Raw genomic sequence first — 25,689 nt, 5'->3', positions numbered from 1 at the left:
ACCTTGCTTCCCATCCCCATACCATTTAAGCATATTCCTATTTTAGAAACTGTTCCCCGTCATTCCACATTCCATATCCTCTTTGCCCCTTCTACAATGAAACATCTTGAATAATCTCCATTCACTTCATATACTTCCTGCCTCCTACTTACTCTTCAAGTCACTCCAACCTACATTCCATACCTACCACTCCATGGAAACCGCTCTCCCTAGGAACATCAATGATGTTGATCAATCCAATGGATATGCTTTAGACCACATCTATTTAATCCTTACAGCAGTATTCAAGCCAATTTACTACTTCCACCTTGCCATTCATGACTGCCACATTCTTCTAGTTTTTCTCTTACATCTCTGGCATCCCTTTTCACTCTCCTGTGCAGGCTTTTTTCCTCTGCCAATCCCTTAAATTGTGATTGTGGTGGTTTAAAATCTGTCCATAAATTCTTTTCAAAAGGTAAAGCCTAATTCCCCTCCTCATGCCTGAAATTCTCATCCCCAGGAGCATGAGTGGAACTTAATGGCTTGTTTCTAATGAACAGAATAAGGCAGAAGTGGTAGTCTCTGACTAGGTCATAAAAGGCATTGAGGCTTCCTCTTTGCTCTCACTTGGATCAGAGCCAGCTGCTCTGTCATGATGACACTTAAGCAGCTTAATGGAGAGGCTACCTGGTGAGGAACTGAGGCCACCTTCCAACAGCCAGCAAGGAACTGCGGCTTTCTGATCACAGCCATGTGAGTCATCGTGGAAGCTGATCCTCCTGCTCCAGTCAAGCCTTTCAGATGACTGCAGCACTGGCTAATATATTGATTACAACTTCATAAGAGACCCTGAGCCAGAACACAAAGTTCTGACCCATGGAAACTATGAGGTAACAAACAGTTGTTTTAAGTTGCTATGTTTTGGAGTAATCTGTCATAACGCAATAGATAACTAAATCCAGTTGTATTTTCCAGAGTCCTATCCAAAGATCTCTATTCTACTGACTCTCTCAACTCTCCATAAAAGAAAAACTAATATTTATCTGCAGCCCAGATTTATTTTATGTTTTACTGACTGATAAGAGGCTATGCAGCCCAGATTTTTGTCCTAAGCTCCAGGCTATAACACGTCTTAATGTCAATTTCAACATGCCCCAAAGCAACCACTTCTCTCCCCCAACCTGTTCTTCCTATCCTCCTTTTTATCATTCATCCAGCTCAAGCTGAAAACCTACATGTCTTCAGACTCTTCCCCTTTCATTCACATCCAGTCACTAAATCCCATAAAAAGTGACCTCCTGATTACTTCTCTGCAACCATATTTAAAACACACACACACACACACACACACTTCACCTGAACCTATTGATCAATTTTAACACTATAGAGAGACAAGCTAACATCAAATGCCTCTTGATTTGACAGGTTCCACCTATATAGTATTCTTGCCCAAAAGAAACAAAATAAATTTGATTAAGCTTTCAGCTCAAATTATCAATTCATATAGGAAATACAGAGGACAAAGGAACATGTTTAAAAATACCAAAATGATGCTTCCAACAAAATGCAAAATGTGGAAAATTCTACAGAGTAAATGACCTGGTGTCTTACACAAATAAATCGCCAAGAAAAAAAGAGGGAGAACTAGAGATTAAAAGAGATTCTATAATTTTATATGCAGATCTTGTTTGGAATTCCGACTCAAACCAACTGGTAAGGAAGGAATGTTTGCAATATTCTAGGAAATTTAACAGACTGGATATTTGATATTAATAAATACTACTATTTAGCTGCAATAAAAGTATTTTGATAACATTCTTTAAAATAGAGGTACCTTAACTTTCTTTTTTTTGAGACAGAATCTCGCTCTGTCGCCCAGGCTGGAGTGCAGTGGCACCATCTAGGCTCACTGCAAACTCCACCTCCTGGTTCAAGTGATTCTCCTTGAACGGAGAGGCTGAATTCTCGGCCTCCCAAGTAGCTGGGATTACTGGCGCCAGCCACTGCCCCCAGCAAATTTTTGTATTTTTAGCAGAGATAGTGCTGGCCAGGCTAGTCTTGAATTGCTGACCTCAGGTGATCTCCCTGCCTCAGTCTCCCAAAGTGCTGGGATTACAGGCGTGAAGCACCATGCCTGGTCACATACTGAAATATTCACAAAGAAATAATACAGTGTCGCCGGGCGCGGTGGCTCATGCCTGTAATGCCAGCAGTTTGGGAGGCCGAGGCAGGTGGATCACGAGGTCAGGAGATCGAGACCATCCTGGCTAACACGGTGAAACCCCATCTCTACTAAAAATACAAAAAAACTAGCCGGGCGTAGTGGCGGGCGCCTGTAGTCCCAACTACTCAGGAGGCTGAGACACGAGAATGGCGTGAGCCCGGGAGGCGGAGCTTGCAGTGAGTCGAGATGGTGCCACTGCACTCCAGCCTGGGCGCAGAGTGAGACTCCGTCTCAAAAAAAAGAAAAAAAAAAAAAAGAAATAATACAGTATCTGGGATCTGCTCTAAAAATAATTCAATAGACGAGGAAGGAGTTAATGGGAGTACTAATAAAACAAGATTGGCCATTTGTTGGTATTTGCATAAGCTGGATGAAATGAATTCATTTTACTGTGCTCTTTACTTTTATGAATGTTAAAAATTTTCTATAATAGGCTGGGCACAGGGGCTCATGCCTGTAATTCCAACATTCTGGGAGGCCGAGGCAAGTGGATTGCTTGAGCCCAGAAGTTCAGCAACATGGTGAAACCCCGTCTCTACCAAAAATACAAAATTAGCCCGTCTTATAACTTGGTTTCAAAATAAATGAATAAATAAAATAGATTTAATTTTTTTTTAATTTCTATAAAAGTTTTTTCAATAATAATAAAAAGTGCTTACAACACTGAAATAACTCTCCACTGCCCTGGGGATAAAGTTTAAATTCCTTAACATGGTTTGCCAAGAAAGCCTTTCATTATCTGTCCTCCTGCTTAGCTCTCCAGTTCATCTCTCACTACTACCTACCTCACAGCCCAACCTCCAGAAATGACAAGTTGCTTACTCTTGTCTCCTCCAAAAAACTTTTATTCCCTTTGTCTCAAGCACTTTTCCCTTTTTGCTTACATAGCTAATCTCTACTCGTCATTCAAGTCATAACAAACCTGCTTCTCCAAGGAAACCTTTCCTAACCCTCCAAGACTGAGTCAAGTAGCCAGCCCACCTATGTATCCCCCTGTGCTTCCTCTATCACAGCTCTTATATGGTATGTCCCCCAACATTTTATAGGTACCATGAGAGCATGAACAATTTCCATCTTATTTGCTACTTTTACCCCACTTCTTAACAAAGTGCCCGGCACACAGTAGGTAATCAGTAACCTTTCAAAAACTAACAAAAGGCACAAATTCCTCTAACTTTCTAAACTTTCAACTCCTCATAGATCTATACCTCCCCCAATTTTCCTTCCTTCCACATCTTCTTTTGTGATTATGAGCCACATAAACAATTGGTTGCTCACATAGTGTTCCCAAATTTATATCCTTAGCTCTCCCTGGCCATTTCATCTAATAAAAATTCAACTAATAAATTATGTGCTATATTCCAACAGATCTTCATCTCCAGGCCTGCCCTCATGGTTCCAAATACCTTCTGGACATAATCTCCTGTTACCTTCCACACACACCTTAATACTAGAGCTGCTTAGAAATTCTCAATATTCTCTTAATGCACCTTTTGTTCTCAAGTTTCCCAATCTGTGCATATCCTTTCCCATTACCTGAAATGTCCTTCCCCTCTTCTACCTTTATCCTTTCAGTCTCAGCCCAAATGTCTCTCTGGCCTTTTCCAGGCAATGTTCCCACAGTACTCGGTTCTTTTTCTATTGCAGAATTTGGCATATTGCTTTGAAATGATGTTTAGGTATTTGCTCTGCTAGACTGTGAGTTCCTACATGGGAGAATTACTTCCCCTTCATGCTTGCACTCCTATCACATATAGTACAATGTCTGTTATAGTCAGCCCTAAATAAATGCTTGCTGAATGAATTATAGTATATTAGATTTCTAATAAATAAGAGAGAGCTAGAGCTGAAAAGAGTGCCCAAATCTACTTTCCTAAAGGAAATAATCAGTTTCCCTGTTCCCGTATTGGGCAGAATAAAAATATAACAAGCTCTTTTTTCAAAAACTAAAGACTCACAGATTATTAAAACAAAAGAAATTATGAAACAAAAGAAAAGAATAAAGCCCATTCCATCCGCTGATACCAAGTCTGGTGAGGACACAGGCTGAAGTGAGGTTTGTGTAAATCTATTCAGTTCACAGCAATCGCAATGATCCTAACCCAATCCTGAGATTATCTCAATAACAATTCTCAGTAAGGCCAACTCTAAAACAAGGTCACTCTAGTTTAGTTCAGGGTTTTCAGGACCACCCTAGAATATATACAACCACAGAGACAGACTACAAGTCAAGTGATTTTGGAAACAAGAAATAAAGGTATGCTATTTACTGCCTTGCTTGGAAGGCTACACAATTAATTCAGATATTCTTCCTGGAAGATGTAGCTCCAAGTTATTAGCCACATGCAAATCAATAATATGTACCTTCAAATCCTTCAGAATCCAAACGGACTGAAATAATGTCATATGTGTAGAATTCACTGCCAAAATCCAATGTGTCTCCTACCTTCCGTTTTAAATAAATATCTATCCTTTTCCCATCTTTACTAGATCTCCTCTAATTTGAGATTGGCTATCATTTTATTTTCACAAGATGGTACAATTATCTGTTGTTCCTCTGTAAGCAAATACTTTAATATCAAAGAACTAGAAAAGAAAAAAAATATTCTAAACAGTCATTAGTGAGAAATACGATACTTCCTTTCTCTGGCAAGGATAATGTTTTAGGGAATCTAATCTCAAAAAGAAGGGTAAGTATTGAGGGGGAAAAAAAGTATTTTTTTTAAACCCTATATTTAGCCACTAAGAAAGGAGATATTTGTCCAAGTATTCAAAAACTAAAAGGGCAACAAAGCAGAAAAAGGATACATGAAAGGAAGAAAAAGAGGAAAAAGGAAGATTCTTTCTGGGCTAGGCATTCCCAAGAACCTCAGCTTGGGGGCCTCTCCAGTATGGTCCTAGATTCAGATCCACACAAATTTGGGATTTGTAAAGTAACTTAACTGCATAGTGCCACTCACTGAAATCACTCTATCTTGAATAGAGTTTATGGGATTTTCTGATTATCACATCTACTGAAACCCCATTATTACTTTTCCTTTATCTAAGCCATGGCTTTCATTAATTCCAGAGTTTTCAGGACATAATATTCAGTTGCCTCTCTTTCATGCCTACCTAAAGACAATCTTGAACAATGTGTTTAAGACTCACTAAGGTTTAGTCTTTTTTTCCCTTTAAAAACTATGTAAAGAAAGCTGACAGTTGAAGGATGATGAAAGTAATACTTTCACTTTTGCAAGCTTGCCTTTAGTAACTCACAACTTACACCTTTCTCCTTCCTGTAGTGAAAGTGAAGTTTAGTAGAAAAAGTCAATAATTTGGTATCCTGATTCCATCACTTAGTACTATGTGATGTTGGGCAAATTGCTTTAAAAGCCTGGAGCCTCATTTTTCAAAACTCTTACTGGGGATATTAAATGGAGATAATGAATAACCACCTTGCAGAGTCATTAGGAGTGAAATGAATTAAAGGACTCACTAAGCTACTATATAAGCTCCAGAGAAGAGGAACAGTAAATGTCTTTATTACTGTTGATTCTTGCTGGCATGAAAACGTACATAGCAGCTCAATGATATTTTTTAAATGAACAAATAAATTCAGTGTCCCCTTTCTCTCATCAACATTAACCCTTCTTCCATAATCATATGTTTTTCTTTCTGTCTTCTATTATTTTCTAAAGCTTTCTGGGCATTCTATTTTGTCCTTTTAAGTATTTTCTTCCCTCATATCAGCTATCGTTAACTATACACCATTCGGAGAAAGTACCTTTCTAAGTAAGTTACCTCCCTAATACCACCCACCCTCCATATCGAATGCGATGAGGGTGGAGGGGATAGTCAAAACATAAGATTCAAGGCCGCACGCGGTGGCTCACGTCCGGCAGCACTTTGGGAGGCCGAGGCGGGCGGAACACCTGAGGTCAGGAATTCAAGACCAGCCTGGCCAACATGGTGAAACCCAGTCTCTACTAAAAATACAAGAATTAGCCGGGTGTGGTGGCGCATGCCTGTGATCCCAGCTACTCGGGAGGCAGAGGCAGGAGAATCGCTTGAACCCGGGAGGCAGAGGTTGCAGCGAGCTGAGATTATGCCACTGCACGCCAGCCTGGGCGACAGGGCGAGACTCCGTCTCAAAAACAAAAAACCACACACACACACACACACACACACAAAGCAAAACAAAAAACCACATAAGATTCATAGCAATTCACCTACTTGTCCATAGCCACCAACTCATGTTAACAGTGAAGCCCTGAACCCAGAATATAACTATAAGAGGACACTGCACTATCCCTTGTCTCTCTTCGCCGACAAGAGACTCGCGTGTAGGAAATCCTCGGCTCTCAAAAGTTAAGGCGTCGTTTGAGCTCGCCTTCCGCTAAATAGAGGGGTGCGTCCCTTGAATGAGACACACAACCTGAACCGACTGGAGGGATTTCGGACCCCCTGGTGTTGCCCGAGGGCTGGTCACCTTTGGACCTGTCCCGGCTCCTCCGGTCACTCTTCCGAGGACGCAGAGCGCTTCACTCCCTGGAGGGAAGCTAAGGGGTGCGGCCGGCTACCGGGCCTGGTGGGACAGTGTAAAGTCCACGACAACATATGAAGACGGCGTGAACCGCACGACTGGACCTTTTAAGCCATGACTACGACCACCCTTACCCACTCACAACCATGCCGGACCCCATGATCGCTTAACAGCGGACCCTAAGAAAGAAACTTGGCTCACCCCCAACCCATAAATCAGACAGCTAGTTTCTATTTATTGGCTGCGCCCCTCTCTCCCTCACCCTCATTGGCTATCCGAGACGTAAAACCCTCCCCAACAAGGGAACCCTCTCGTACGGCGGCACCCCCAGACTAGCAATCTCAACTCAGCCACCTAAAACCCCGGTTCCCCACCTCCACCCAGGAAACGCGGCCCCGAGGCGCCTGGAGCTGTGCCCTCCAAGGACTCACCGTGTAGTAGGAAAGCAGTCCTGCATTGTAGTCCAGCACGAACCAACGGTACTGCCAGCCCTTCATCACGTTAGTCCATTTGCTCAGCGGCCCTTCCATGATGGACGCCATCTTGGGAGCCGCCAATGACAACAAACGGCCTGACGTCACTCGCCTATATGGCATTCAGCATGCGGGGGGCGGGGCTACAGGGGGCGGGGCGGGTTGGGGGCGGGTCCTGGGCGGTGCCGGCGGATGCTCCCAGCGATCAAGTCAAACATGCTTTCTTTGGGCGCCTATTGTGTGTAGGACTGCATTGCCAGGGATGCGAGAATGCAAACGCGAATACTGCTATTAAGATTATTTACAATCTATCATGGGATTAGAGTAAAGAAAAAAGATTATGAACATATTAATAAATAATTTTACTGGCCATGATACCTTCCACTTCCAAAAGATTTCATATCTGTATTCATTACACAAATTCATTCATTTAATAAATATTCGCTGTTTTGTGCTAGGCATTCTTCTAGGCATTGGGGATACAACAGAACCTTCATGACAGGTGAGGGGAATGGTAAAATAAATAGTAAATTATATCATACATTAAAAAATCATAAATGCTATGGAGAAAAACATAATCAAGGGAGGAGAGAGCGTTGGGGCTGCTATTTTAAATTCCCAAACAGGGAAGGCCTGAATGAAAAGGTAACTTTTAAGCAAAGAGCTGAAGAAAGTGAAGGAGGGAGCCTGGTGGAAGAGCCTTCTAAGACGAAGGAATAGCAAATGCAAAGACCAGATTTTAGGAGTGAGCGTGGCATCTTGAGGGATCAGCAAGGAGGTCAGTGTGCGTGGAGCAGTGAGCCAGGGAGAAAGTGGTGGGAGGCAAGGTCAAAGAAGTAGGGATAGATCACTAACACCCAACGAGGGCAATTTAAGTATTTATTGGCCGGGCACGGTGGCTTGCCTGTGTAATCCCAGCACTTTGGGTGGCCGAGGCAGGCAGATCACTTGAGGTCAGGCGTTCGAGACCAGCCTGGCCAACGTGTTGAAACCCCGTCTTTTCTAAATATACAAAAATTATCAGAGTGTGGTGGTGCACCCTGTAGTCCTAGCTGAGGCACAAGAATCTCTTGAACCTGGGAGGCAGAGGTTGCAGTGAGCCGAGATTGCACCACTGCACTGCAGCCTGGGTGACAGAACCAGATTCTATCTCACACACACACACACACAAAAAAAGGATTTATTGACCACCTACTATATCTAGGCACTGTTGGAGGTCCTGGGAATACAGCAGTGAATAAGCTGTCTCAGAGCTTAAATTATGTGATGAAAGCAAACACTAAACAAGTAAACAAGAAAAATATCCAATACTGATTAACACTGCAAATAATTTAATAAATTATTTTAATAGGAAGTCAATGGGTAGCTGATTTATACTGGGTGGTCAGGGCAGGCCTCTTAGGAAGTGGCTTTAAATTTAGATATAGAGGATAAGAAAAAGCCAGCCCTGCAAATATCAAGAGAAAGAGCTAAAAAGGAAACTAAAAGATGAGGCATTAACTGGAAACGGAGGTGTGGTCAAGGGAAGGGCTTTCTTTGTCCTTTTTTAAAATTATTATTTAGATTGAAGACACTAGAGAATATTATTTTCCTGATTTTCAAGAGAGGGAAAAACTGGGGACATCCTAGAGAAAAGAGAGAATAGCAGCAGTGAAGCCCTTCATAAGATTGAGACTACTTTTTATGTTGGCAAAACACTGGAATAAAATACAAAAAAGAAAGAAAGGAAAAGACTGAGACCCCAAGCCCAAGTGCAAAGGTTGACTTTTGATAGTAGCAGAGATACTTCATCCAGAGTAACAAGAAGGAAGAGCAGAGAGTATGGGTTCAGATGCCAGTGGGTCAGTAGTTAGTTGGTATAGAAAAGAATGAGTTTGTTTCTTTTCTTTTCTTTTGTGTGTGTGTGTATGTTTTTTGTTTGTTTGTTTGTTTGTTTGTTTTTTAAGACAGAGTTTCACTCTTATCGCCCAGGCTGGAGAGGAGTGGCGCGATCTCGGCCCACTGCAATCTCCACCTCCCGGTTCAAGTGATTCTCTTGCCTCAGCCTCCCGAGTAGCTGGGATTACAGGCGCTCGCCACCATGCCTAGCTAACTTTTGTATTTTTAGTAGAGACGGGGTTTCACCATGTTGGCCAGGCTGGTCTTGAACTCCTGACCTCAGGTGATCCACCCGTCTCGGCCTCCCAAAGTGTTGGGATTACAGGTGTGAGCTACTGAGCTGGGCTGAGTTTCTATTTCTAGTTGAGAAGAGGCTCAAAGCTTAGTAGTTAAGAATGTGGATCCTGGTGCCATAGTACCAGAGTTTTAATATCCAGAGTCATCACTTAGTAGCTACATGGCCTTAGGCAAGTTTGCTAACTTCTCTATGCCTCAGTGTCCCCTTCTTTAAAATGTGAGTAACAACAGTAGCTGTCTACGAAGGTTGTTTCAAGGATTAAGTGAGCTCCTGTGGGTAAAGAGCTTAGATGAGAGCCTGGTAGATAGTAAGCACTCTGTTAATATTAGCTCTTATTCTGCAGTTATACAGGCAACAGGAGAAATACATAAATAAATGAGTAAATAATTATTAGTTCTTAGAATTTTCCCAAAGAAATGTGGTGTGGGCCGGGCTTGGTGGCTGACACCTGTAATCCCAGTGTTTTGGGAGGCTGAAGTGGGAGAATCGCTGGAGGCCAGGAGTTTGGGACCAGCCTGGGCAACATAGCGGGACCCCATCTCTACAAAAAAAAATAAAATTTAAAACTAAAAACGTTTGTTGGCTATGGTGGCACACATCTGTAGTCCTACCTTCTCAGGAAACTGAGGTAGGAGGATTGCTTGAGCCCAGGAGGTCAAGACTGCAGTGAGCCAAGATCACGACACTGCATTCCAGCCTGAGTTGGATGTCAGAGTGTGACACTGTCTCTACAAGAAATTTGAAAAAGAAGTAAATAAGAATATATCTCTACAAGAAATTTGAAGAAGAAGTAAATAAGAACATATCTGAAAGGGATTACAGTAAAAAAAAATGAGCATCCTGTTTCTCCTTTCCTTTCTTTTCCTTGGGATAGTCTCTTTTCTATAGATTACAATTTAATAAAGGTTTCTGGGGATAAGGAAGATGTTTGGCATCTTCGAGAAAGCCAGGCCAGGCTCAGTGGCTCATGCCTGTAATCCCAGCACTTTGGGAATCCAAGGTGGGAGGATCACTTCAGCCCGGGAGTTACAGACCAGCCTGGGCAACAAAGTGAAACTCCTGGGCAACAAAGAACAGCCTGGACAACAAAGTGAGACCCTGTCTCTACAAAAAATTTAAAAATTAGCGAGGTTGTGGTGGCACATGCCTGTAGTACCAGCTACTTGGGAGGCTGACGCAGGAGGATTGCTTGAACCCAGGAGGTCAAGGATACAGTAAGCAGAAATCACGCCACTCCCCTCCAGCCTAGGCAAGGCAACAGATCAAGACCCTGTCTCAAAAAAAAAGAAAAGAAAAGAAAAAGAAAAAGAAAAAAAAGAGAAGAAAAGGCAAGGCTTGGTTTAAGAGACATGGTTCCTATTCAGGAGCTAACCAGGACATGAAACATGCATGCAACTGAGTGTGGTACAAAGTCATTTCTCTTTCCTTTTGGATATATTTTTTTCTTATTAATTCCACCATTTGTTATCTACCCTATGCCAGGGACTGTGCCAGGAATGTGATATACCTTATCACATTTAATCATCACAATAACCCTGTGAGTATTTTAATCTCCACATTTTACAAATAAGGAAATGAGATTCAAAGAAATGAACAAACCTACCCAGGTATCTTAGAGTATTAATTAGCGAATTAACAAGTATCTGAGTCCATATAAACACATATCTGTCTTTTCATCATGCTACATGGCCTCCTTAAAACACACTATACATTTCCTATAGAAACTTGATGTTCCAGACTAATCAGCAGAATGGCTCGTGTTGCTGATGTCTTCTGGGATAAGCAAACTGTGGGGATCTTGAAACATCATGACTCAGATTGAGTTAAAACATTTATATAGTGTTCATTAGTATCCCTCCATTAGCTTCTTAACAGCAGGAACCAGGCTTTATCTTTGTAGCCCTAGAAACTAGCCCAGTTCTTGGCACACAGAAGGTGCTTAATAATTAATGTTTGATCTGAATTATGTGTTCCATTGAAACCGATCAAAAAGTTTCAAGGATTCTGCTAAACTCCATCAGTTACATTGTCTCCTTTATTCCCCTCAACAATCCTTCAAGATTTGTACTATCACACCTGTTTCACATATGAGGACACTGGGACACAGAGTTATTTAGTGGCTTGCCCAAAGTCACACAACTAGTAAATAGCAGAACCAGAATTAGAATCTAGGTCTTTTTATGCCAGATCCATTTAATCCCAGCAGCAAGCTTATCTGCATTGTCTATGTGTAAATGTCTTGATCACTTCTCAGTCTTTTGGCTAAGATTAAGTGTAGTAAATAAATGTCTTGGACATGACACAGGCAACGTCATCAACTTCTAAATCAGTTTTAACTTTCATCAGGGTCACCAGGCATCAGCAGGCTCTACTTAGCTTCAAATGTCAAAACACAGGTGATCAGGGAGAGCCAGGATCAAGTGCCATTCTTGACTCCTAAAACCATGTCCAATTCCACAGCACTTTTTCTACATTCTACACGAAGTGTCAAACTACATGCTTTAGATAATTAGCTGAAGTTACACATGGTGGAGACACATTGGCTGTAGTTCCTACATTCCTCAGTGACTGGCATCTTGTGGAACTGATGTGGCAGCTGATGCATAGCAGAAAAAGAGGATTAGACTCAGAACTGAAAGGTAGAGTCAATGTTAACCATAAAACATCAAAAACTCATCAAGGACAGGAGCTGGGACAGATTCATCCCAGCATTCAGAATATCAATAAATATTAAACTAAAGACATGATTTTTGAAAGACCGTTCTGGCAGCAAAATTGAGGACAAAATGGAGAGGAGCAAGATGAGATAAGAAGACAAAGAGAGTTTTAAAATGCTAATTAAGCAATAGAGAGTTTCAGTTTGGACAATGACAGCATGGATGAAGAATAGGAAAGATACTATTCTGTATATTTATTGAGAAACATTTTGGAGATAAGATTTTAAAACTCACTAAGCAATGGAATTAAATGAGGAGGGAGTAAGAAGAATCAGAGATAATACCAAGGTTTCTTACTTTTGTAACTGAATAATCACTTAGCCAAGCTTTGTTTTGTATGTATGTATTTATTCATTTATTTATTTAGAGACAGAGTCCCACTCTGTCACCCAGGCTAGAGTGCAGTAGCACCATCTCAGCTCACTGCAACCTTCGTCTCCCAGGTTCAAGCAATTCTCCTGCCTCAGCCTCCTGAGTGGCTGGGACTACAGATGCCCACCACCACGCCCGGCTAATTTTTGTATTTTTAGTAGAGACGGGGTTTCACCATGTTGACCAGGCTGGTATCAAACCCCTACCTCAGGTGATCCAGCCCCTGCACCCCCTTAACCTCTCAGAGTGCTGGGATTACAGGCACAAGCCACCAGGCCTGGACTGTTTTGTTTTTAAAAAGGAAGAACAACAATGGCTTGTGTTTCTCAATAGGAAGTTTCCTTCCTTTACACAGCTATTTAGACCATTAATTTTTTCCCTTAGTTTCTAGCAAAAATGATTTGCAACTTTTCCACAGCCAAGAGTTTAGGTACAAATTACTTCATAATGTATTCTGTTGTTGTTGGTTTGCTGTCTTCTCTTCCTAAACTTCACACCAACTGCTTTTTGTTATTGTTGTCATGTTTCTTAATTGGTATTTGTTGAGCATCAAATAAAACAATATTTCTAGAATGCTGCTTTATTAAGGGAAAACACAGAAACCTACAAGATCTTGACTGTCGTTTGCTGGATGTAGAGGAAACAAGATCATGCTTATATTCGGGAGAAGCAAAATAAGGCATAGCCTGTTTTGTTCACAGACAGCAAGTCCTGTGTTGTTGTTGTTGTTGTTGTTTTGTTTTTCACCCTTTGTGATGTGCTACAGAGCAAGAAAGTGAAACATCAAGTTTAGGAAAGGCTATGATTTTCAGGCAAAAGGGAGTTGAGAAAGGGAGAGAAAATATTTTAGGAGATTTAGGCCCTGTAAGTGTTCTAAGGAAAGAAAAGAGGAATGAACTGATCTTTTGTCTTCTCCTTCTAGTGTCCCCTTGGAGACCCACATCTCAGCTACCTTGGGCTTTAAACATTTTGCAAACACCCTCCTTCACAGATGGAAGTGACCTTTCATTCTTTACAGCCCCATCTACACCCTGAACAAACATGTAACAGTGTCTGGGACAACCTATTCCTACTCATTGAGCGCCTGGTTCTCCTATCTCTTGGGTTCTTGGAGGACTCAGTTATATGTGCATCCACAAGCTTAGCACAGAACCTCACGCAGACAACACGGAACAGAAAGCAGCAGGCAATCTGCTTAGCAGTAGCAGGTAATCTGAATAAAAGGGTCAGGGAAGGCTAGGGAAGCTGGATTGCCAGAAACAGTTTTTACTTACACTTTGTACTTATTTGGGTTGGCTGAGAGGAGCTCATAGAGATTAAGGAGCTAATTCTCCCAAGTCACTCTCTTGAATAAATAATAGTCAAGAAAAAGTAGCTTCTCTAGCTAAAATCTCATTGAGGTCAGTGACTTATTCACCTCTATATCTCCAATATAACAATACTGCCTGGGGCATAGTAGTCCATGTTGAATGTTTGTGAAAATGATCTGAATTAAGGTTAGGAGTTCAAAACCAGCCTGGCCAACATCGTGAAACCCCGTCCCTACCAAAAATACAAAATTAGCCAGGCATGGTGGTGCATACCTATAATCCCAGCTACTCAGGAGGCTGAGGCAGGAGAATCGTTGAACCTGGGAGGCAGAGGTTGCAGTGAGCAGAGATTGTGCCACCACAGTCCAGTCGGGGAAACAGAGCAAGACTCTGTCTCAAAAACAACAACAACAAATATCAGTTCCTTTTTGAGAGTTTCTTTGGACACCCACACCTGTGCCAACCCCCAGATAGAGCTAATCTTACCTTTACTATGTTCCACAGCAAATTACACATTCTAATTCAGGTAACAATTATCTCACAGCATCCTTAATGAGTTCATCCACAGTGTATTGTGACAAGAATATTCTACATTGTAAGATATATGTGTGTGGCTGGGCGCGGTGGCTTACACCTGTAATCCCAGCACTTTGAGAGGCTGAGGCGGACAGATCATGAGGTCAGGAGTTCAAGACCAGCCTGGCCAACATGGTGAAACCCCATTTCTACTAAAGATACAAAAATTAGCTGGGCGTGGTGGTGCATGCCTGTAATCCCACCCACTCAGGAGACTGAGGCAGGAGAATTGCTTGAATCCAGGAGGTGGAGGTTGCGGTGAGCCGAGATTGCACCACTGCACTCCAGCCTGGGCAACAAGAGTGAAACTCCATCTCAAAAAAGAAAAAAAAATGACTTTCAGCAGGCAAGTGGATATCCTAATTGGGAGCTCAAGAAATAAACCAGTGCTGGAATTACACATTTGAGTTTTAATCCATAGGCAGTAGCTGGCTGAGAGTGGTGGTTCATGCCTATAATTCTAGCACTTTGGGAGGTTGAGGCATGAGGCAGGAGGATCACTTGAAGCCAGGAGTTCGAGACCAGCCTGGGCAACATAGCCAGACCCTGTCTCTACAAAAAAAAAAAAAAAAAAAAAAAAAAGCCAGGCATGGTGGCACATACCTGTAGTTCCAACTACTCAGGAAGCTGAAATTGGAGGAGCTCTTGAGCCCAGGTGGTCGAGGCTGCAGTGAGCCATGATGGTGCCACTGCACTCCAGCCTGGGTGACAGAGTGACACTATCTCTAAAAACAAAAAGAGAGAGAGAGAGAGAAGGCAACTGAAGGCATGGGAAGCATTGAGATCAGGGAATGTGGATAGAGTGTATGGTTCAGGATGGAACCCTAGAGGACAGCAAAATTTAAAGAAAAGGAAAAAGAAGAGAAGCCAGGAAAAAAGATTAACAATCAATAATTAGAATGGGGAAGAATGAGAGAGGCTTGAGAAAGCCAAGGCCTAGGGAAAATACTTCAAGATCAAATGCAGGAAATTAAGTGGCATTCTCCTTGGTGAACTCTATTTCCATGTGAATTAGGTCATTAACAGATAGGTAATTAATTAACAGATAGATAGGGGGAAGGGGAGGTCATAGGATTAGATAGTGAACTTTAAGAAGGTGATGAAGTGTAAAAGGCAAGAGGGAAGGGCTCTGTGAAGTGAGAAAAAAGGGATGGAAGTAGCAATAAGGTCCCAGCTGAGTTTAAACATAAAAGCTATTGGTAGCACTGGCTTATCTTGTTTTGAATGGTTGAGGGATTTTTTTTCCCCCAGCAATTCTCAGCAACCCATGTCTAGGAACACAGGAGGTACATCACTGGAATTACCCAAGGTGAGAAAGATTTATAAGGTAGGTGGAGCAAAAACACTGGGAAGAAAGGAGTTGAGAGTAGCTGGTTAGCCTATATGTTAGAGTAGGTAGTTAGGCGGACATGAGCAGGGCAGGAAAGCCTCCCCACCCAGGAATGTCAGGTGACCATCAGATGATGGTCAGGCGATTGTTAAACTCTCTCTCTAAAATAATCATTGAAGGCCAGGTGCGGTGGCTTATGCCTGTAATCCCAGCACTTTGGGAGGCTGAGGTGGGTGGATCACTACTTGAGGTCGGGAGTTTAAGACCAGCCTGGCCAACATGGTGAAACCCTTTCTCTACTAAAAATACAAAAAAAAAAAAAAAAAAGCTGGATATTGTGGCATACTCCTGTAATCCCAGCTACTGGGGGAGGCTGAGGCAAGAGAATCACTTGAACCTAGGAGTCAGAACTTGCAGTGAGCCGAGATTGCACCATTGCACTCTAGTCCGGGTGACAGACTGAGACTCCATCTCAAAAAATTAATTAATTAAACAAAATAATCATTGGTCACTGCTGGTGCCGGGGAAAGGCAGTCTCCCAATAGACAGAAGACACTGGAAGCTGATGATCAGCAGCTTCCTGAGAAGATCTCAGGAGTCGGATGAGTGGGCTCAGGCATGTGCACTAAGAGGAAAAATGGTGGCGTTTAACTTGTATATGACCTTCCTCTAGGAACACTAGACTGGTAAGGGAAAAACGCCTTAAATAAGCATGTGCACAACTTCAGTAAATACAGTGTATGCAGCCCGCCCAAGTGCTGGCAGGCCAGTGTGCATGTGGACAGCCTGCCCCAAGGAAAATCAAGAGAGGAGAGATGCAAGTCCTGGAACCATGCCAATGTATAAAACCCCAAGTCAGGGGTCAGATGGGGCACTTGAATTTCTCAAGTCATCCACTTGGCCCTCTTCCAAGTGTACTTCCTTTCATTCCTCCTCTAAAATTTTTAAATAAACTTTCATTCCTGCTCTAAAACTTGACTCAGTCTCTCACTCTGCCTTATGCCCCTTGGCCAAATTCTTTCCTCCAAGGAGGCGAGAATTGAGCTTGCTGCAAACCTGTGTGGATTCACTGCTGCTAACAGATAGACATAGCTCGTGAGATCCAGGCTGATTATGGCAGGAAAGGAGAATAGATTAGGAGGAAGAAGCCAAGAGATTAGATTGGATCTCCTATGAGGTTAAGGAGAGATTTAGTGGGAATAAGAGAGCTAGGAGGATGGAAAGTTGTGTGCATATATACACACACAGTATGATTCCAATTTTATAAAAAATATACCTATCTACCCAGAAGATTATATATACTACAGAAAAACATCTGAAGGCCAGGTGTGGTAGCTCACGCCTGTAATCCTAGCTCTTTGAGAGGCTGAGCCAGGTGGATCACTTGAGGTCAGGAGTTTGAGACCAGCCTGGCCAACATGGTGAAACCCCATCTCTACTAAAAGTACAAAAATTAGCTGGGTGTGGTGGTGCACGCCTGTACTCCCAGCTACTCAGGAGGCTGAGGCAGGAGAATCACTTGAATCCAGGAGACGGAGGTTGCAGTGAGCCGGGTTCGCGCCAGTGCACTCCAGCCTGGGTGACAGAGCATGACTCTGTCTCAAAAAAAAAAAAAAAGAAAGAAAGAAAGAAAAGAAAAACATCTGTAGTCAATTTGTGGGATTATGGTTGGTTTTATTTTTTTTCTTTACACTTTTGTGTTTTCCAAATTTTCTACAAGTAACAGACATTGTACTTGTAACTACTTAAAAAGCCATTTTGTAAAGGATAAAAAATATATTTTAAAAAAGTACCACCAGGTAATTATGTCAGCTCTGAATTTGCCAGGCATTTGCCATTTATAATCATATGCCTGCCTCCTTAAGGAGCTGAAATAAGCAAGCATTATAGTTCAAACAGGGACATCCTGTCAGATTGCAACAGCCTTCTGTGCCAACCAGAAGTCTTGCAGAATTCCCATGCCCTCTTCCTCATTCTATATTCAGTTAGGTCCCCATAACTTAAAGACAAATCATTGCAGCCATAAATTTGCAGTGTATTAATTCACTACATTTTTCCAAGCAAGTAGGCTTCACTGAACAGCAATTCTGTGCTGAATCCTGAAGTGCTAAAGATAGTGCTGAAGATACAGAGATCAGTTTCACATAGTTCCTGTCCTCAAGGATCTCAGAGTCTGTGTTGCCACACAGGGCAACACATGCCACGCCAGGGGTAAATGTGCTCTGGGGTGCCTAAACCAGCCTGCACTGGAATCACATAGCCTTTCCTTTCCATGTCCACTGCTACTAACTGGTCTCAAACCTGCACCATTTAATGCTTGGATTGCTACAGTAGCTTAGCGTTATCCACTCCACTATTGCTACCTTAAACCTAGTCTCCACACTGACTGTGAGAGCCAGTCACATTACTTTCTTTCTTTTTTTTGAGACAGAGTCTAGCTCTGTGCAGTGGCATGATCTTGGCTCACTGCAACCTCCACCTCCCAAGTTCAAGTGATTCTCCTGCCTCAGCCTCCCAAGTAGCTGGAATTACAGGCACCTGCCACCATGCCCAGCTAATTTTTGTATTTTTAGTAGAGACAGTGTTTCACTGTGTTGGCCAGGCTGGTCTCAAACTCCTGACCTTGTGATCCGTCTGCCTCAGCCTCCCAAAGTGCTGGGATTACAAGCATGAGCCACCGTGCCCAGCTGAGAGCCAGTTACATTTCTAAGGAAAAGATAAAATTTGATTCTTTACTTCCAGACTTACTTTTTGTGTCATTTATCTCCCCACCTCCAAATATGATACCAGTTCCCTAAATTCATGTCATTATTGATCCTTGGGACATTTTTGCGATTTCTGTCTTCTCTGTGTTGAATGTCTTTACTCCTCTATGTTTGTCTGGAAAATACCTACTCATCTTTCAGGACTCTATTAAAGTGTCTATCATCTCTTCTATGAAGATTTTCTTTTTTATCTTTTTTTTTGCTTTTTGGAATGGGGTCTCACTATGTTGCCCAGGCTGGTCTCAAATTCCTGGGCTCAAGCTATCCTCCTGCCTCTGCCTCCCTAAGTGCTGGGATTGCAGGTGTGAGCCACTGCTCCCGGCTGATTTTCTTGATGTATCTTTGCAACTAGTTAGAAATCCCAGTTCCCTTATTTAAATGGCTTTTGTAGCACTTGTAATAATTTCCTGCCTTTATTGGCTTGCACATTAATCTTTTTCATTAGATTTAAAAGCTCTTTAAGGACAGGGGAATAATCTTATTCATCTCAGTATCCCAAATACCTAACGCGGGAGTTGGCAAACATTTTCTATAAAATGTCAGACAGTAAAATATTTTAGGCTTTGAGGGCCAGATGTCCTTTATCAGAAACACCCAACTCTGCCATGGTAGTAGGGCAAAAGCGTAAGTGAATGGGCATGACTGTATTCCAATAAAACTTTATGTACAAAAACATGAAGCTAGGCTAGGCGCAGTGGCTCACAACTGTAATCCCAGCACTTTGGGAGGCTGAGGTGGGTGGATCATCTGAGGTTAGGAGTTCAAGATTAGCCTGACCCCATGTCTACTAAAAATTCAAAAATTAGCCAGATGTGGCGGCAGGCACCCATAATTCCAGCTACTTGGGAGGCTGAGGCAGGAGAATCACTTGAACTCAGGAGGCCGAGGTTGCAGTGAGCCGAGACCGCACCATTGTACTCCTGCCTGGGAGACAGAGGGAGACTCCATCTCAAAAACAAAGAAACTATGAAGCTAGCCATATTTGGTCTTCAAAACCAGTTTGCTAATACCTTTAGTGTATGATGGACTTACAATAAATACCTAATGAATTTTTTTTTTTTTTCTTGAGACAGAGTCTCACTCTGTCGCCCGGGTGGGAGTATAATGGCGGGATCTTGGCTCACTGCAACCTCCACCTCCCAGATTCAAGTGATTCTCCTGCCTCAGCCTCTCAAGCTGCTGGGATCACAGGCGCCCACCACCACGCCTGGCTAATTTTTGTATTTTTAGTAGAGACGAGGTTTCATCATGTTGGTCAGGCTAGCCTTGAACTCCTGACCTCAGGTGATCCACCCACCTCGGCCTCCCAAAGTGCTGGGATTACAGGCATAAGCCACTGCCCCCAGCCCTAATGAATTTTTTTTAAATGTAAAATGAAGTGATAGAGGCAGGATTTGCATCCCATTACATTCTGTAGCAGATGCTATTGGTTTCCTGTCCATATTCTCCTGACATTCACTTCTAGACACCGAAGGCTATTATAGGAAACACATGCAGCTTATTGCCTGAAGATTTTGGTTTTCTTTCTTTCCTTCTGACCAGGCAACATGGTTGGCCTGTCCACAGAGCAAGCTGGGAGTTTCGGAGACTTAATGTTATCAGAACCAATGATGTATGGGGAGTTGAATAATACCCCAATTTTCTCACCCCTCCATTGGGATACCCTGAATGTGCCCTGCACTGTCTCCCAGAGTTCCGCAGCATAGCTGAGGTCCAGTTGCCCACTATGGTAACTAGCTTAATTATGTATACATTATTGACTATCTTCACTTCCTGTCTTACTACCCAACTCCTACCCAGGTTTACTGATATCACATCCTACATAATTTTCCTGCACTCCAACCCACACCAAGACACATACTTTTTCTATTACATACACCACAGGGCTTAGCCAGAAGACCCCTGCTGAAATGTTTTTGTTGCCTATAAAGAGAAACATATTAATTACTAGTATCTCCTAAAATATTGGCACAGAATAATACAACTACAACAAAAAAAGAAGAGGACTCTCAGAGACTAGAACATAGAAGAGGCTCTGCCATAACCCAGCTGTGTGACTTAGGGCAAAACACCTCTTTAAGATTTTGTCCACTTTCTAGGAAAGAGAGGCAGTATCATGCACCTCACTGGGTTTTTGTGAGGATGAAATAACATAAGGTATTTAAGATGTCCCATCCAGTTCCCTAAATAGAGCTATAAGATCGTTTTCTCTCCAAATCTAAAAATCTTGTTCTCAGTTCTCATTCTCTTTGGCCTCAGTAAATTTACTTTATCTGTATACAGTACTGTTATTCCTGATACTGTTTTGTGCATTTTTGTTTCACCAGCACATAACTTGTTTTCTTGTTTATATTGCTATTAAAAAAGCAGGAACTTTATCTTATGCTTATTCATACTTAAGTGAAATCATATATCTGAAAATGGTTTGCAAACTGCAAAGTGTTTTTTTGTTTTTGTTTTTAGACAGGGTCTCACTCTGTCGCCCAGGCTGGAGTACAGTGGCGTGATCATGGCTCACTGCAGCCTCAACTTCCTGAGCTCAAGTGATTCTCCCATCTCAGCCTCCCTGTAGCTCGGACTACAGGCGCACGCCATCATGCCCAGCTAATTTTTGTATCTTTTGCAGAGAAAGGGTTTTGCCATGTTTCTCAGGCTGACATTGAACTCCTAAGCTCAAGCGATCCTCCTGCCTTGGCCTCCCAAAGTGCTGGGATTGCAGGTATGAGTCACCACCCCAGGCCTAGTGTTTTGTTATTATTTACCTCATTCCATCAACATATTTTGAGCACCCACTGCATGCTAGTCCTTGTGCCAGGCATTAAGGATACAGAAAGAAGTAAGATTTGCTCTCTGATTCAAGAGTTTAGTTGGCTGGGTACAGTGGCTCATGCCTGTAATCCCACCACTTTGGGAGGCAGAGGCAGGAGAATCCCTTGAGCCCAGGAGTTTGAGACCAACTAGGGCAAATAGTGAGACACCCCTCCACACACACACCCTCGTCTCTACAAAAAAAATTTTTTTTTTAATCAGCTGGGTGTGGTGACTTGTGCCTGTAGTCTCAGCTACTCAGGAGGCTGAGGTGGGAGGATCCCTTCAGCTCAGGAGGTCGGGGCTCCAAAGGGCTGTGATCGTGCCACGGCACTCCAGCCTGGGCAACAAAGTAAGACCCTGTCTCAAAAAATAAAATAATTTAAAAAAAAGAGCTTCGTGAAGGAGACAGATTATGAAAGTATGGGAATAAATTACCATACAGTGAGACATGTGTTAGGGTAGAGGCATGATGAAAGAATTTTAAGAGCCCCAAGAATGGACCAACTGACTTGCCTGAGGGAGACAGCCAGGCAGACCGGATTCCATTTCCACCTCTGCTGTTTACTAGCAGAGAGATTTTGTCTAAGTTACTTAACCATTTAGACAGCAAGTTCTTGACCTAGGTACCAAGGATAAGAATACCTTCTGCACAAAATTGCCCTGAAGATTAAAGAAGATGATAAATGCAAAGGACCCAGCAAAGTGCTTTAACATAATTGGTGTCCAATACAGGTGCATTTTGTTTCTTTTCTTCTTCCCAGGAAGGTAGGAAATGCTTTCACAAGGAAAAGTATTTGAGCTGAGTTTACTGACATGAAACCTTTGTCTTCTTACTCAGGGAGAAGAAACTAATGCTTGTAGAGTAGCTACTAGAAGTAGGCACTCTCTTTGGGGTTTCCAGAATGAAGAGGGGAAGAATATTCCATCAAAGAGAACAGTATAGGAAAAGGCAAAAGGCTTGATACTATTTATTGTGCATCTTCCAGATGTGCCAGGACAAGTGAACCCATGGGAGAGACGAAGCTGAAGTGGGAGACCTGAGCAGGATTGGATAACTGCAAAGTTCTTTTCCTCCCAATAGCTAGTGTTTGGAGTTTAAATGTCCAGGTAGCCCTGCAGAACCACAGACAAACTGTCTTTAGACCAAAGTTCTCACTGATCTGCAGGGTTTCAACCCTTAAGTGGAAGTATATCAATTACAAAGATCTAACCTCCTATCTAATTCCCAGGACTATACAGTAATTTCCCAAACATGGGCCTTAGTGCATAATTTATGCACTCACTTTGTAGCTTTGTAATTAAATCTGCAGAGGATTTGGATCTACAGGGCAATGCTGGTACAACTCCCTGCATATGTAAATATACCAGGCTGGAGTGTAGAATTGATGGTTTTGAAAACATCCTTTTCCTACGTACACTGCTAATGACAGCGTTATGGCTGCAGTTAAGTGGGATGGATGCACTGAACAAATAAAAAATTAAAAAGCATGCGAACCAACCGATCCACACAATCCTTCCTGATCTGAATTCCTGTGACATTCAGGGTCTGTACCATCCACGACAGCTTTCTGATATCTATTATGTATGTCCTGAACTGTCCCCTGGGAGGTCTGGTGAACTAAATCTGATATTTATCAAGTGTTTACTGTACCCTGACACTATGTTAGTAATTTCACATTCATCTTACTGAGTGCTTATTCTGTGCCAAGTGCTCTAGGTACACTGTGGAAAACAAATCGGACTTGGTTTCTGACCTTATGCAGCTTCTAAGTACCTTAGGTAATCCTTATAATAACCCTTCAAGACCAAGATTTTACAGAGAGGGAAATGAGAACTAGATGAGGTTAATACTTGGCCCCAAAGCTGACTTACCGTTAGGCACAGTAGGCACAGTGCTTAGGGCCCATAATACTTACTTACAGGAGCCTAAGAACATGTTTTAATTTTAATTTCTTTTAAAACCAGAAAAAAAAATGAATATAATAGTAATGAATACATAATAATGAATCCAGCCTGTTTTGTGTTTGTCTTTATTCCAATACAGTCATAAGTGTATCTTTAAATACTTTTTTGTGGAAGAAGAGGGCCACAAAGGCAAAAGTGCCTAGAGCCCACCAAAATCATGGTATGGCCTCAATGAACTCAGGATCACGCAGTTGGTAAGAGACAGAACAAGGTGAGGCAGACCCTGTAAGCCTGACGTCCCTTTCAATTGGACATATCTAGAGGATAACTACTGTGCTTTTATATCTCTCCTAGTGCTAGGTTCATAGGGGTAGCTCCATAGTTATTGCATTAAATCACACTGAGTTAACCCAAAGTGCTTTATACAGTGGTGCTATGATTTGAATGTATGTGCCCCTCCAAAATTCATATGTTGGAACTTAAACCCCAAGGTGATGGTTTTGAGACGAAATGGGGCCTTTGGGAGGTGATTAAGCCATAAGGGCCCTGCTCTAATAGGTGGGATTAATGCCCTTATAAAAGAAGCTTCAGAGGGCAGCCTGGTCCTTCCATCTGTTCTGCCACGTGAAGACACAATGTTCATCCCTCTTTGCCTCCTTCTTCCAGGTGAGGCACAGCAAGAGGCACCACCTTGGAAGCAGAGAGCAGTTTTCAGAGAGCAGTTGACACCTTGATCTTGGACTTCCCAACCTCCAGAACTGTAAGAAATAAATTTCTGTTCTTTATAAATTTCCCAGTCTTAGGTACTTGGTTATAGTAGCACAAATGGACTAAGACAGGTGAATAATTAATAATATATTCTTACAGATTGAAGAAAACCCTGTGGATGCTGCAAAGATCACATGGATTTTTCTCATCTGGAAAATAGACCTGAAAATAAAGTCTACACATTTTATCAGCTTGTAGAATTTTTGGATCAAAAGATTAAAACAGATATTGTTGCTTACAAATAACGATGTTTATTTTTTACTACATATTAGACTTATGACAAATCTCTGATCTAAGCATGATATTCTAAAAATTAATATAAATATGTGTATAATACTTTTTAAAAAATTCATCTATTCGTTTAACATTCACTGTGCCAGGAACTTAGAATATAAAAACAAAGAAGCCACTGTGCTCACTGCCCTTGAGAAGCACATGGTAAACTCAATCTATCCTTTCACAGAAAATGAACAGACACCATGGGAATGTAACCAAAGTAGTACACGCAATTCCAACTTACCAGAATTGAAACATAATACAATTTCTCACAAAGGCTAATACATTATGAACATAACAGTGCTTGTTATAACAGAAGTCATTGGTGTTTTGTTTTTTGTTTTAGAGATGAGGTCTCAGTCTGTCACTGAGCCTGGAGTGCAGCCTCGACCTCCTGGGCTGAAGTGATCCTCCAACCTCATCCTCTTGAGTAGCTAGGACTAGTCATGCAGCACCATGCTGAGCTAAGTTGCTAGTGCTAAAAGAGCATTCCTAATGTTCTAATGTTCATCATGTCACACTTCTTTTTTTGTTTTTGTTTTTGAGATAGAGTCTCACGTGTTTCCCAGGCTAGAGTGCAATGGCACAGTCCTGGCTCACTGTAACCTCCGTCTCCCGGGTTCAAGTGATTCTCCTGCCTCAGCCTCCTGAGTAGCTGGGATTACAGGGGTGCGCCACCACGCCCGGCTAAGTTTTGTATTCTTAACAGAGACTGGGTTTCGCCATGTTGGCCAGGCTGGTCTCGAACTCCTGACCTCAGGTGATCTGCCCGCCTCAGCCTCTCAAAGTGCTAGGATTACAGGCGTGAGCCACCGTGCCCAGCCCACGTCACACTCCTTTTAAAACTGCACCCAACTAGTGCCTAGAGCAGCCATTCCCAACTAGTGGTCGATTTAGCACATGCATGCATACACACACACAAACCCACACGCGCGCACGCGCGCGCACACACACACACACACACACACACACACACCCCAGGAGAGATTTGGTAATGTCTGGAGACATTTTTAGTTATCACAACTGTCAGGGGTTGGGGAATGCTACTTACATCTAATGAGTCAAAGCCAGAGACACTGCTAAGCATCCTACAATACAGTGGACAGCCCTCTACCCCCACTGCACTACCACCACACACAGAATTATCAGGCCCCAAATGTCAATAGTGCTGATACGGAAAAACTCTGGCCCAGAGGAACTAAATCCAAACTCCTTCAGCTGGCATTCAAGGCCTGGGCAAATTCGGCCCTGTTCCCTCTTTTCTCTTTATCTCTCTCTGCCTTGTTCTCTGGACGCTCCATCTTTCCAGGAACCTTATGTTCCAGCTCTATCAGACCGTCACAAAATGTAAGAGTGATTAAGCACTTGGGCTCTGAAGTCAGGCAGACCTGGCTGTGTATCCAGACTTTACTACTTGCCAGTTGTGTATCCTCCATCTTAGAGACTCAGTTCCTTCTTCTGTAAAATGAGGAAAACACT

General features: G+C 42.4%; 1 protein-coding gene across 8 annotated transcripts in view; it reads right to left on the bottom strand.

Moving 5' to 3' along the window:
- OSBPL9 (oxysterol binding protein like 9) overlaps positions 1-25,668 on the bottom strand; it is a 185,279-nt gene extending 159,611 nt beyond the window's left edge. For 7 of the 8 annotated variants that reach the window (XM_025355132.1, XM_025355140.1, XM_025355225.1 and 4 more), the window contains exon 1: positions 7,163-7,512. In XM_025355132.1, coding sequence (XP_025210917.1) covers positions 7,163-7,327 — 165 coding nt within the window. In that variant the 5' untranslated portion in view covers positions 7,328-7,512. Of the gene's footprint in view, positions 1-7,162; positions 7,513-9,991; positions 10,107-25,598 lie in introns of those variants that run through there. The other variant, XM_025355157.1, reaches the window with a different exon arrangement.
- Positions 25,669-25,689: the final 21 nt, after the last annotated feature.

The sequence above is a fragment of the Theropithecus gelada genome, chromosome 1 (genome assembly GCF_003255815.1).
Source record: "Theropithecus gelada isolate Dixy chromosome 1, Tgel_1.0, whole genome shotgun sequence".
NCBI classification, from domain to species: Eukaryota; Metazoa; Chordata; class Mammalia; order Primates; family Cercopithecidae; genus Theropithecus; species Theropithecus gelada.
The sequence above is the reverse complement of the archived record's forward strand: the minus strand, read 5'-3'. Positions and strand labels throughout refer to the sequence as shown.